The 13,687-nt window shown below is 41.2% G+C and overlaps 1 protein-coding gene across 3 annotated transcripts in view; it reads right to left on the bottom strand.

Annotated features, from left to right (window-relative positions):
• Positions 1-382: 382 nt before the first annotated feature.
• LOC141760995 (active breakpoint cluster region-related protein) overlaps positions 383-13,687 on the bottom strand; it is a 16,763-nt gene continuing 3,458 nt past the window's right edge. For 2 of the 3 annotated variants that reach the window (XM_074624173.1, XM_074624172.1), the window contains exons 4-22: positions 11,707-11,925; positions 7,466-7,573; positions 7,326-7,380; positions 7,195-7,247; positions 6,964-7,101; positions 6,705-6,826; positions 6,451-6,607; positions 6,230-6,349; positions 6,058-6,133; positions 5,573-5,668; positions 5,263-5,337; positions 5,069-5,166; positions 4,637-4,738; positions 3,389-3,552; positions 3,007-3,146; positions 2,637-2,771; positions 1,677-1,782; positions 1,413-1,554; positions 383-581 (exon numbers count right to left, since the gene is read on the bottom strand). In XM_074624173.1, coding sequence (XP_074480274.1) covers positions 480-581; positions 1,413-1,554; positions 1,677-1,782; positions 2,637-2,771; positions 3,007-3,146; positions 3,389-3,552; positions 4,637-4,738; positions 5,069-5,166; positions 5,263-5,337; positions 5,573-5,668; positions 6,058-6,133; positions 6,230-6,349; positions 6,451-6,607; positions 6,705-6,826; positions 6,964-7,101; positions 7,195-7,247; positions 7,326-7,380; positions 7,466-7,573; positions 11,707-11,925 — 2,208 coding nt within the window. In that variant the 3' untranslated portion in view covers positions 383-479. Of the gene's footprint in view, positions 582-1,412; positions 1,555-1,676; positions 1,783-2,636; positions 2,772-3,006; positions 3,147-3,388; positions 3,553-4,636; positions 4,739-5,068; positions 5,167-5,262; positions 5,338-5,572; positions 5,669-6,057; positions 6,134-6,229; positions 6,350-6,450; positions 6,608-6,704; positions 6,827-6,963; positions 7,102-7,194; positions 7,248-7,325; positions 7,381-7,465; positions 7,574-7,842; positions 8,004-11,706; positions 11,926-13,687 lie in introns of those variants that run through there. The other variant, XM_074624174.1, reaches the window with a different exon arrangement.

The raw sequence follows: 13,687 nt of genomic DNA, 5'->3' as shown, positions 1-13,687 counted from the left end.
TACTGGTGTCCAGATTTCAGTTTTCAAATTAACTTTTATTGTAAATAATATTGCATTAAATGCACATTGTGGGACTTTGAACCTCAATTTTTAAGCTGACATGAACAATAACTCCAAAAAGAGTAAAAACAAAAACCTATTATTGTATGTTCAAGTGTAATTGACTTTTAAACATTTAAATTAAAATCTAACATAGTTGCAGGTCTGTGAGAATGAATGTAGCATATGGAATAAGTGTGAAATTAGTTATTTATATATCCGACAACTGAATAAAAGCTAAATAAAAATGCTTATTTAAATGCTTCATGTTTAAATTAAAACTGAAAATGTTAAAACTGGACTTGCAAAAAGTGACAAAAGTACACAAAAAACACAGTCCATATTTTTATGAATAAATACTTTTATTTTTAACACGGATATCTTTCTTTACACACACAGTATTTGAGTTTGCTGCCAGCCGTGACACCGATGGTGGTCTCTCACATGTGGGTGGTCTCATCTTCAGCGTCTGTGTCATGTGGCAGAGACGTCTGGGCTTCAGGGAGGTTGTTGCACTGCAGGTAGAAGAAAACCACTTGAACCTGAAACACACAGAGAGAAGTGTGTTAAGTATAGTTCAACCCGCACGCTATGGCGACACCTCAATACCTCTCACTGGATAAATAAAAAGACTAACTTATACAGTAATGTTAATTAGTTTACATGTTTTCATTGTAATATATTGTAAATTATATGAAGAGTTTGTACCAACAATTTAAAAAAAAAAGGGGGAAACAATTTCTCAACACTGATGGCATCAAACATACAAACTATGTCTTAGTATTATCTTATTAAGACATTTACTTTTAATTATTTTACTAACATTTTTCTTCAACATAGTTAATTCATGTTAAAGCAGCAGCTTAATTGAACAGAATAAATCTGTCCTACTAATACTATATATCTGAAGGCTTTTGTTTCAAAAAAGTAATTGTTTTTAAAAAATAATTTGGTCATGTCCTCTGTATTTTTTTATGGAAATTGTGGGATTTAAGCAACTACTAATTGGTGACTCCTGTATTTTTTTCTTTTTTTACATTTTATATATTTCTTTTTTACTACTTTTTGGTCAGCAAAAAAATCATCTGTATTTTCTTACAATAATTGTATTTCTGTCGGTGTGTAGAAGGCTTTAAAATACCCATTAAATCTTCATGTTGTAAAATAAACATCACAACTACATGAATAAATAAAATATAAAAATGCATTTTTAAAATTAGTTTTTTTCTAAATCAAGAAAAATAAATTTTATCCTCACAACTGTTTTGAAAGCAAAGATATTATTTGTGCAGAAAATGTGTTGAACTGTTGCAAAACCAAACAGCAATCTCCTCAAAGTATCCAGCAGCTACTTTTCTCTGCTTCATTCCCACCTGCACCACCACCTCCTGGGTGATATCCACGGAGGGGCCGTTGTAGCCCAGTCCAACCACAGGGGAGCGTAAGAGGCTCGGACCGAACACTGTAGCCAGGTTCATCAGAGACATCCTGTTCACGTCCTCCTTCTCAGAGACTCTGGACAAAAATGATAAATAAGAAATATAAGGTGCAGTGAACTGGAACATACTCTGAAAACACATGTTCAGTGGGATTAGTGCCAGGATCTACTGTGTGCGGTTGTCTGAATGTTGTCAGACCGTTGGAGGTGGTGCAGGAGGTACAGGAAGGTGTGGCGGTTGGGGTCAGGACAGGAGTGCAGCAGGGACAACATGGAGACAAGCCGGGAGTTCATGTCCTGAATGTCTACAGGGGAGAGAAAAAACACATACATGAGAAGTTCAGTTCACCTGGCTGAGAGGCCATTTCAAGAATAAAAGGGGTTTAATTATTATTAATTAATTAATTATTTAATAATTTAAACGTATAAATCAATCCGAGTCGGTGTCCCATGCGCGTTCGCGTGTGGCTACACTGTTCAGGCAAGACTCCAACACAAACTACACAGAAGCACCAAAACCGCAAAGTTATATCTAGTGAAGCCCGTCTTGCAAAACAGTGTTGGCCGCGGTCGGAGGACGCGGAGGAGATCGTAGCTTTGGTCTCAAGGGTCGGAGTCTCTGCTGTACTCTGCTCCTCTGCCTGCTTGTCTTCACACCACACTGCGCTCGCTCTCGCTATTTCGCTCCGCTCTCACGTGCATGCGTGCACACTGCACATTGTAGAAGAGTTAGTTTAGCTCTGAGAATATCTAGTAAATGTACAGTGGACGTTTGTGCAGAAATAAATGCTGCAGCTCCTCCAGACCAACAGAAGTTTTCCGTGTCTTGTGAAGTGACGGAGCTCCGCAGCGAGAAACGTTATCGTCTCCGACCAAAACTCCGGTCTCTCCCCTGTTCCCTCCGGCTGCGGCCGTGAGGCTGAAGCAGGAAAAGCCAACACTAGGATCAGCATTGATTCATGGAGAGACCTTCGTCTGGTCAGCTAACATTACTGCCAAGCAGCTGAAATATAGTGATATTGTGGTTTTAGCTGACGTGTGTCGCCTCACTGCGTTGAGCGATGCTTGTTCATGTCTATGTAGAACGAGCGCGAACCCAACGCTGACTTATCGGCCACAGGTGTGTCACAAATAGTCCCTTTAAGTTTAAGTGTCTTACCCAGCATCCTGGCCAGGCTCTGAAACATCTCAGTGGGTATGAGAGGCTCAGGCAGCTCTCTCAAGTACAGTTTGAGAACGCCGGAGACAGCGTTCACCTCAACACTTCTCATTCGGGTTACTGCTTCACGCAGATCTGAGACGGGGGAGACAATGCGATCAATATTACTGTACAGTATCTTTTTTTGGCGTACACTTCCTTCCTCATGAGCACAAGAAAAGGCGCGTGGTCATAGTGCTGAGAAGCAGCAGTTAATCCATTTTTTCTACAGTGGTGATGTGAACTATGTTGCATGCATAACAAACATGAGAAAATCCAACATGGTAATTTGTCAGTGGGAGAAAGTGAAGTTTCAGAGGCTCTTTCTCACTGCTGTCGAACGCAGTCTTGAGGGTGCTGATGTCACTGGTGGTTCCTGAAACCCTATAGATGCCCACCTCGTCCAGGCCTCTCCTCTCCACCTCCTCCACGCAGCAGCGCACCACATGTGGGACGAGCACTCCCTCCTGTCTGACAGAATTAAAAGATGTTTGTTATGGATGGGTTCGTTTCGTTTCATTGCAGATTCCACTCTTGCCACACTTCTGCTTCTCTTCAGCACACACAAACTGCCTCACTTCTTCAAAGTAGCTGTACAAAACGGGCACACAAGGGAAATAAAACTCTAGCTTTCAGTTTCAAGCTTTTTTTACACACCCCCCATGGGGCCAGACAGGGTCAGCAGCAACACTTGTTGTATTCCAGGAACTTACTGAGCCACCGTTTCAATGGGGAAACAGAAGACGGGATGTTGTTGAGCTTTAGGGCTCGGTGGTTCAAGCGTGTGGGGGCAGTACTTCAGGGAGAGAGTCACCTCCACCTGGCCGAGGTGTAGAGTCTGCCTCCTCCATCGCTTACTCAGGGTTTTAGAGTCCAACTAATAGACAAACAGAAAATATTAGAGAACAGACATGACGGCAGATATTTAGAAAAACAAAGGCTTGTATTATGAATCTAAAAATAAAATGCTTTGGACATGAATCTAGTAAGAATAATTGTCCAGGGTTGTTTTTATAATTTTTTTTATATCTTTAAAGCAGCATTAATGGATTTTTCAGCCACTAGGGGGCAGCCTGACAAGCAAATAACACAACATGGACACACAGTATGACCTTGATATGCCTGATATGCCTACGCATACGGCCAGCAGACACGGAGCCACTTGCAAAAATGTACGTCCAATATTCACTCTCTCCGTTTTGGTCTCCACCAACTCCTGAGGGAAATATCTGGCTCCCTAACAACTAAATGCTCCACTATGTTCACTAGCTAGTCGCTAACTTTATCTGTCAGCCGTTTGGTGCTGAGCAGGCAGCATGATGAGAGCTGTGAGAGTGAAACAGTAAAGGCCGTAAAAAAACAAAACAACGAGCTGAAAGACGCTAAAAAGTCCCGTAGAGCTAAACTGCAGAGTCTGGTGATAATTCTCTTTGGCTTTGTCACTGCAAGCGACGGCTTTCACATTGCAACTTGGCTGCACTCACACCAAAATCAGGCGTTGCGGCAAAAACGCCAGTTTATTTGAAAGTGCGTTTAACTAGCAGCGAGGGGGACCATAGGGGGTGCCGGAAAAAAAAAGATACTGAATAAACTTTTGGAGAAATGCAACCCAACGTCACGCTGCAGTGGCCAATCATGTAACCGGTGATCCAGAGCTGAACCACTCAGCCATGAGGGAACAAAAGATACTAATCGTCGTGCAGTCGCTTGGTGGTAATAGGCCATTAGTGACACGCACAACCCTGCACTATATCGCCACAACACCTGATTTGACCCATCATTTTACCTCATTTTTTATACAAAAATATTTATTATTGCAGCTTTAATATTTATAGATTTCTATATTTTATTTCACTTTAACTCCTTATTGTCATTCTCTGCTGTTATGCGTTTAATGCCCGGCTTCAAAGCTCTTTTTTTTCAGTATGATAATAAAGCTGAAGCTCAGTCCGTCTTCATACCTTTATAGAAGCTTTGCCCAGGACAGCGTCATCATGTCCACCTGACTGACTCACACAGAACACCCTCAGGTCCTGAGCCCCGTCCACCTGGAAACACAGCTCCTGTTTGACAGAAAACAACGTGGTGTTAACACCGTTGACGACAGCAGTGTCCTAAAGCTACAACACGTCTTACTTTAAGCCGTTTGATCCTGGCTACCAATTGGATTTAGTGTAGGTTTTCCTGCCACTGATCATGTTTAAAGCGTGGCCTGGTCTGGCCAGAGCGCCGACTTTTTAATCCTCCTGAAGCCTGACATCATGTCGGATGCTGTCTAGACATGAAGATGTCATATACTGTAACACCCTGGACTCTGGCTGACAAATCAGCTGCCTTTCACATCAGTTTTAACTCCCTTTTATTCAAGTTTATTTTGTAAAACAATAACTAACCTGGTCCCAATGTGGGTTGAGGCTGTGGACTGATGTGTGTGTCTGGGCTTGTTTATCGTAAAACTCATAGCCGTCCACTTCCACACACACATACACACCTGAAAAAGACAGAGTGACCTCTAGTTCATCATTCATATAGGTCATAATTGGTTATTTGGTCTGATCAAAAAAGAAAAGTCCCATTTTAAACATACAGGCTGGTTGCTGCAGGCCGCAGGCGGAGTGGACGGCCACACTCAGAGTCCCACACAAAGACTTCTCGTCCTCCACTGGTGAGAGACAAGGACATAAATATCCTGAAGCTCATTGGATTTAATCGTCCTGAACAAAAGTGAAACGGAGCGAGACGAGAAACGACGTAAAGAAAGTGCTGGAAAAGGTTTGAGGAGAGCATTAAAAGATCAAAAGGTACAGTAAAGCTCCACAGAGTCCGTGTATTATATTTCAGATACAGGATGTGACTCTGTGGTGAGGAAGAGGTCGATAGAGAGACGGTGGCTGTACCAGCGTTTGTGCTGTGAAGTGGTGGCTGCTGGGTCATTCTCAGTTTCACACATGCACTGGTGAGGGTGAGCAGGTCTGGAGGGACCGTTTCTATGTCTGATCAAAATAAAAACACACACACAGCAAATATATAGGCAGCTTACAAACGTTAAGACCCCTGTTGCACACTGAAATGATGCATATGTGACCTCAGACGGAGGTGTTTGGGTCCACAAGACAATTCAAGTTTGTTTCTCACTTAAACGCTGTTGACCTCGTCACAGCTATATTGTCACACTTCCGTCCCACTCAACTTTCACTTTTTACTTCTCAAAAACCAGCATGCTGTTGACGCCTCTCTATTGTTGCTCCGTTACAGATGAATTGATTTCAAGCATGTAGACATTAGGCCACAAAAAGAATAGCAAGAGATTCCCGCAATAATCTAGCAATTCAGGTATCTAGTAACTTTAACTCGTGGCCTCCAGATGAAGTTGTGAACTTACTGTCTGTGGTGAGTTCGTGAATGGCTTCTCTCCATTCTTCAAGCTCGTACAGGGAGGAGAAGAGGAGAGTGTGACTCTGCAGTGAGGCGAAATAAATTGTTTTGAATTTTAGTCGTTTATTATTCAAAACTTCAACTTAACTGACAATATCAGCGTGTGCATATGTGTGTACCTTGCCACTGGGGCTGTGCAGCTCCAGTGTGTAAACAGGGGAGTGTGTGAGCAGCATCAGCTCCATTTGCTCCAGTTTCTTCCTGCTACGAGATGCCAAAGCCAAACCCCGGGACCCTTTCTTTACACAAACACATTGTTATATTATATTATATATTTCACTCGTCTGTTAAAAACACTTGTCATATACTCTTTTCTCTTGAATTTATCACACAAACGTACTGCGTGATGCTTTAGCTGTTGTCGGAGGAGGTAAATCTTGGTTCTTATGGTGTGTAGGCGAAGCTGTGCGTCTGCTGAACGTTCTTGATCTGCAACCCAGCGGAGTTTTAAACCAGCGAGAGGCAGATACCAGCAGAACCTGTACTGGTCCTGCTTCCTGGAAGAACACATGCAGTCAGCGTTGTAAACTGCTGGCCTCTAAAAAAAAGGTAGACCACATTTCCCACAAAGGTGCTTTCTCTCGCTGCACTCACCCTCTGGTTGCCTGTTTGAGTCTAGTGCACAGCAGGAGGTCGGTGTAAAGGAAGACATGACGCAGGCTGCGTTCCACCTCGCTCGCGTCCACCACAAAGCCGTCACGCATCAGCTTACGCCTCTGGGGTAACACGAAAACACAACACTTTGTTCTGGGGTGCAAATCGATGCTCACATATGTTGCAACAAGCATGGGTGCACCATGCAACTAAACGCTTTTTCATGTACATCTTGGGCCAGATTTTGTGTGAGCCTCACCATGCCGTGACTGAGCGTGACCTCTCGTTTGCTCTGTGAACTCTCGTTGATGCCAGACAGGAAGCTGCGTGACAATCTCAGAGCTTCTTGTAACAACGTGTAATCGCCGTGCCCCACTGGCGTCGTCTTCAGGAGGTCCTGTAAGATCACAGAGAGGTTGCTAAGTCAGAAAGTGGTCAGAGAATAACCGTAGAGGCCATAGAGGTTCAGGAAATTGATTCATGATCTCACACGCAGCACTAGTGTGGTCTTGGTTACTCGGTCCAAAGGCTTGTATAGTAGAGCTGTAAAAAGAAAGACCAAATCAGATACTGTCGGCCAACAAGTTATCAAAAACAAAAACACTCATTTAGAGTATGTACCTTCAAATGTGTATTGAGTCTGAGCTTTGTCTGAGCCGTTGTGAGACATCATGCTCTGGAAGAAGGAGAGATAAAATGAGACTGGCTCAGATAACCTTGTTACAGTCGGTGTTCCTCTGGAGGTGCAGAGTTTGTGGTACCTGGGCCAGGGTTCGGAAGCGAGGGTCTGAGTGTGTGCACTTGCGAACAACTTCAACAGCTTCCTCGTAGTTTCCAATGAAACCACCGTACAGACCGATCTGGTTCACCTGCGAAGGCAGCAAAACAGATGGATGAATGAATGGATGGATGGATGGATGGATGCAGGGAGGGCGGTGAAGCACCATCCAAATTTGGTGATTACCAAAGTGAATTTTAAAAAAGTTTAAAAAAATGTCCTTTCCAAAACAAGATGTCTGCCATGCAGCAAAGTGAACACTATCAGTGTGTTCCAATCCGCGTACTTACACTCACTATTTTGAGTGCATAAGTGCGTTCACACTGTGAAGTACGGCAAAATGCAGTGCACTCGAAATACCCGGATGTTGTACTCAAAACGGTCAAATCGTTGAGTGTGGAACGCTGGACACTTTTCAGATATTCTGGCGGGTAGTGGACGGGTAAAACCTGAAGGAGGCAGCAGTGCAACACAAAGGATGCCAGCTGCCATAAAACCCAGAAGAAGAAGATATTTTGGTGGGTAGCGAGCCGCGGTCAAATGTTGCGATCGTCATTTCCGGTAAGCGCACCGCAGAGTATTCGATTTGAGACGACACTACCCCGTTGAAATTCACGCACTACTCAAGTAAGTACAGAGTGCACACTACATTGAAGTGTACTTCAGGAAGTACGTGGATTGTAACACACTGAATCTTTTCTGCTGCCTTCAAATGGGGTCGTGTTTACGGTGTTCACAAGAAGAGTCCATATGAACGCCCTTTTGGGGTATTCACAAAGTGGTGAGTGGAAATTCCTGAAAGCTCTCGAGTTCTGACGTGTTTGCTGTCATTTTCAGAAAAGGCGGAGGACATAGAAGTTCATTTTTCGGTGAATGGTAAGCAAATATATTGTAATTTTAGTCATATAGAGGGTTTTTTCGTTATTATATAATATGTCTGTGTAAAATGTTGATATTCCCAACGGAATAGCAGCGGTGTTCTCACTACTTAACCACATGAACACCAGGCATATTGTGTACATGACTTCCCATGTCGTAAACACAAGCTCACAAGAAGATTATGAAATATTTAATGTTGGGCAACCAGTTCATTTTAGTCACTAAACTTTCAATTTCAATCATGTTTTTAGATATTATTCCCTATGACAGTGGGGGGAAGTGTTAAATTAAACTAAAATTGAATAGACAGTTCTACAACAGAGATTTGGACACTGCTGCAATTAATAACATTGTTAATTGCTGCGCTGCATTGCAGTAGTTGCTGGAACCAACCAATGTTAATGTTATCAGATATTAGTATTTTTTTCTGCTGTGAAGTTTATTAAAATTAGTGCTCTGCAAGATTTATCCAGACTTGACAGGGTAAAAAAAAAAACTTGATGTTCCAAACAAAGACATCAGTGAAATCCAGTCAAGAGTTTTGTGTCTTTAGTGTATAAAAACAGTTTGAGTGAAGTTTATTGCCATTTTTGTGTCATGTTCTTGATGAAGTTATTTCAGTAATACTTCAGTAGATCACCAGTATTGGTAATTGATAAATGTTTTTGGGGATTTGAAAGGGCAGCATGACAGAAACTCACAGGTGTTTTCACTCATGTTGCCTGATTAGGTCTCTTCTCAGGACTCTGGGGGCATGAACAAGCTGTGCCTGATTGACATCTCCCTCACCCTCCTGCTAGATTGATTGCAGCTTTGAGGGCAGGAAAACGTACTCCTTTATCATTCTTATTAGTGCATGTCATTTGGTGACCTTACTTAGAGTATTACTCCATCCAGCTGTGACCGGAGTTTAATCAGCCGAAATCACTCCGCAGGTGTGCACATGACTAATTGCAATAAAAAAAAAATACTAAGGATTCCATTGTAAAACACATTAAATTCAACAATTTAAGAATTATTTTGCCATCAAAGAGATTTCTCAAAAGTTATGTATGAACCACACGTTGTATGCCAGAAGTCAGTCACTATGTAACAGCTGTACTAAAAAGGACAGGTAGTCTCCAGGACGGGGCGATGGGATACATTTTAAATTTTTTTAACAGTTTTAAAGCTGGAATGAATTTCATGAGACAGTGCAAGTGCAAAAAGACTAATTCTGTACTCGGACCGATGGATAGATGTAATTCAATGCTTTTGTACAACAAACTTTAATTTTTCCAACCTAATATAAATGACAAATGTCAACTGACGCTCAACAAAAACAACCCACAAAGTGTCTGAGACTCATTGTGGACACTTGAGATCATGTTCTCAATACAGTGCTGCAGGGATGACATATTTTTGTAGTCCAACCCAGAAGTTAGCATCGCACTGGTTCCCCTGACAAAAAGCCAATGGGATTTTTCCATTGGGCTTTGGATTATTGCAGAAAATAGAGTAGATTTAAGAAGATTTACCTCAAAAGCAAATTATCAACTGATTTACAGACGTCTCTTTCCCAATGTAAGTCCATCGGAAAAGTCTTTTTGTGCCAAATGGCATCTCGTGACGGACACAAAGTTATAGTACCACCGTTTGGACACTACAAAAAAAAATTCAAATCCCAGCGCTCTTCCTGGGGGCGTGGTTTAGCAGTTTCATTTAGCCACTTGTTAGCAACCACCCTTTTTAAGACACGGAAAAGCTTCAAAATTTTTGAGTGGGATATTTACTGACGTATTGTATATCGTAGAATTAAACGTTGAAATTTCTTAAGCTTGTGTTAACCACTGACTTTATTTCAGGCATTTAACCAAAAACCCATTAAAAAAACCTCATTTCCGGGTTTTAGGACTCATTCCTGCAGTATGCGATATTGTTTCTGGGAATGTGGAGGATTTTAATGTACTGAGGAGTTTACATACTCTACAGTTATGGGCAAGTGGTGGGTTTTGGTTTTAGGCTGATGCTGATTTTTCAGAGTAAATAATCCTAAATGGGTTTTGGCAGTATGTGGTGAATTATTTGAAACATTTTTTGGATCAACATGATGGGAAATAACAGTTAAATGAATATTTTGTGAAAAATATATCAGAGTTTTGTTGCCAAGTTAAAGATTTCTTAGGTGGGTTTGGTTGAATTGAGGGGATTTGGACTTCAGTATTTTCAAAATCCTGTCAAAGACATTGTTCAGACCATAAACTGAAGGTTTGGGGTGCTGTGTTATCACTGCTTTGTTTTCTGTTCATTTGTATTCATTCATTCCCTTCATCGGGGCTGTCGTGCTTTTCACCATCAGCCTGAGCTCATTATCTCCTTATAAGAAATATAAGAGTAGCACAGCCACATGACAGGAATAAAACAGCTCTGCTTTAACCCCCTTTACACACACTGTCACACTCATGAAGAGAACTATCAGGAGTGTTCTGCAAGCACAGGTGTCTTATAGGCCGTCATCAGGGTGTGGCCAGGTAAGCAGGTGTGTCCATTTTACTCTGAAGATGCACAGGTGGAACAAATAACCGTAACGACTCCTACATACTGTGCATGCAGGCTTCACAGCTCGTTAATGTCATTAATCACACCTGTGCTTTACCTGCCATGACAAGTCCAAATGCATGATTTGAAATTTTAGTTTGCTGTATTCATATAAAAAACAATATATACATAACATATAACTACTTGAAAAATGTACACAATGCACAAAACAAAACAAAATTCAGTAGAGTAAGAGATATGGATGTGTTAAGATTAAAAAATTAATTGAAATAAAATTAAATAAGATAAAACAATAAAGCATACATGGCATTAAAAAAAAACTATGATATTGAAAAAAAAATTTAAAGAAGGGGAGCCATTTAAGGCAAAAAAAACATGAAATTTTAATTAATTTGTGCACAAATGTTGCCACCAAATGTGTGCTGTGCAGCCACAAAAATACCAAATATGTCAGGCTGAGTCATGGGGATATAAGTACAAAACAATGCACAAAACAAATATTGCCATTTGATTGAATGGTGCAGCTATTTAAAAACAGGGAGTCTTGTGTTCGAATATTTCACTCATTGTAAACATCATATAGTTTCAATGTTAATATATATATATATGATATTGTCAGACAGTGTGGGATAAAATGATTGTTCCAACTTTAAAGCAGCTTACGTGCAAATAAAAGTGGGAAGATGGATGTTAAAGTAGTATCAATTGTTTTTTTGGCCACTTGGGATAACGGAACGAGGATTCCTAGTTGAAGCATGATACAACATACGCTTACTTAAAAGTTAACACAGTTAGTAGAGAACTTACAATTTTCAGAAACAGGTCCCCCACCATCAGCTCAAAGCCGGCGTAGCTCATCTCTCCCTCCTCAACGCGTCCGGGCTCAGTGAGCCGGGCCTTCAGGCCGGAGTAGAAGCTCTGGTGCATGTCTCTGAGCTCAGGCAACTGGTAGAAAACAGTCCGGACCTCTTGACTGGACAGAACTGGCTGGGAGGTCCCGGCTGAGGCCCGCAGAGCCTTCATGGGCTACAGGAAAATAAGTTTGAAAACATTTTAGTTGTACAAGCAGAGAGGTGTAATGGACATTTACATACCTACAGTAGACACTCCAAGACCTCCGAGGAGTAGGCCTAGTTAACACTGTACCTTTAGAGAATCTCAGAGCCTCACATCTAGCAGACCTTGTCACCATAAGCATTAAAACAGTGACCCGACAGTTTTGTCTTCTGACAGATAACCTGTGTAAACAAAGGATGGCTGAAGTACCTGTTATGTCTTGTGATGCTCTGTTGTCTGTTCTAATGATTCACTTTACTATTTCTTCATGACTCTGCACTTATCTGTGTGTTATGTATTAGTATGTATAAAGGTCTGACTATTTTTGTGTTCGGGGCTCACTTGCCCACTCAGGGTGACTGTGCTCGTGAGTCCATCTGCAGATGCTTTTCTTATTAAATTTACTTGAAAGACAAGTTGTGACCTTGGCTTGTGTCTTGTTTTATTTCCATTGTTTGTATAAATAATCATGTCTCTTCATCAGCCCCTTTGCGATGTGGAGTCCCTCAGGGGTCGGTTCTTGGGCCGATCCTCTTCTCATTGTACATGCTTCCTCTGGGTCATTTGTTCAGCAGCTTTCATGATGTGTCATATCATGTTATGCCGATGACACTCAGATCTATTTTTCAGCCAAAACCAATATCTCAATCAACTGTCCTCCCTCCATGACTGCTTAGCAGCAACCAAGGACTGGATGTCTCTCAACTTCCTCCACTTGATAAAACAGACATTCTTTTAATAGGACCAGACAATTTTGCTACAGCAGTTCATCAGTCATCATGTCACTTTATCATTGTCTGATGTTTCTTCTTTTGTGTGAAGCACTTTGTAACGTTGTGTTTTAAAAGGTGCTATATAAATAAAGCTTTTCTTACTTACTTACTTACTTTTAACAGAAACTGCCACCACAGAGGCTAAAGGCCAACTAATGTAGGTGAGAGTGTGTAGAAAAGGCGAGAAAGATAAGTATGTGTGAACATACTGAATCGAGTGTACAGTTCACATTTCCCACAACCCCTCAAAGCTTCATTTGCATGCAATTTCAACAGCCTCTCAACTCTCAAACCACAGCTGAATAACAGCAAGCATATACAAATATACACACTCACACTGCTGAGCGAAAACAGCGCAGACAAAACATCAACTTTCTGAATCACTTCTCACATCCACATTTTTTTTTTAGGTCAAATGAGTCACATTATGTGAGAACACAGAAACGGGGTTGCTGTTGCTGTTCATAGCAGAGAAAAAAGAAAGAAGAAATTGACAAAGAAAGTACACTCGTTATCGCACGATCACAATCTGTTCTACTCTGGAGTCAACCATAATAAATTATATACATTTGAGCATTTCTTTGCTCTCGTTACCTGTCAACTTAAAAGTTAATAATAGCAATGACAATTTAAAAAAGAAAAAAAGGAGTAGTTGGACAATACACTTATTTGCTCTCTTGCAGAACTTAAATGAGATGGCAGAGACCAGTTGCCAGGAAACCAGCAGAGAATCTAGGAAGTTACAGGTCCGAGCCATGAAATAGTCTGACACATTATCCCCTATAAAACGGTTTAAACAAACAAGTTTTAACGTGGTAATTTGTGATCTTTAGAGGTGTGCGTGTATGTGTATTTTGTTAGCTTTGGACAGAGACAGGCAAGCTGTTTCCCACTGTTTACAGTCTTTATGATAAGCTAAGCTAAATGAAGAAATGATAGTGTTATCAACCTTTTTAGAA

Source organism: Sebastes fasciatus, chromosome 22, assembly GCF_043250625.1.
Source record: "Sebastes fasciatus isolate fSebFas1 chromosome 22, fSebFas1.pri, whole genome shotgun sequence".
NCBI lineage: Eukaryota > Metazoa > Chordata > Actinopteri > Perciformes > Sebastidae > Sebastes > Sebastes fasciatus.
The sequence above is the reverse complement of the archived record's forward strand: the minus strand, read 5'-3'. Positions and strand labels throughout refer to the sequence as shown.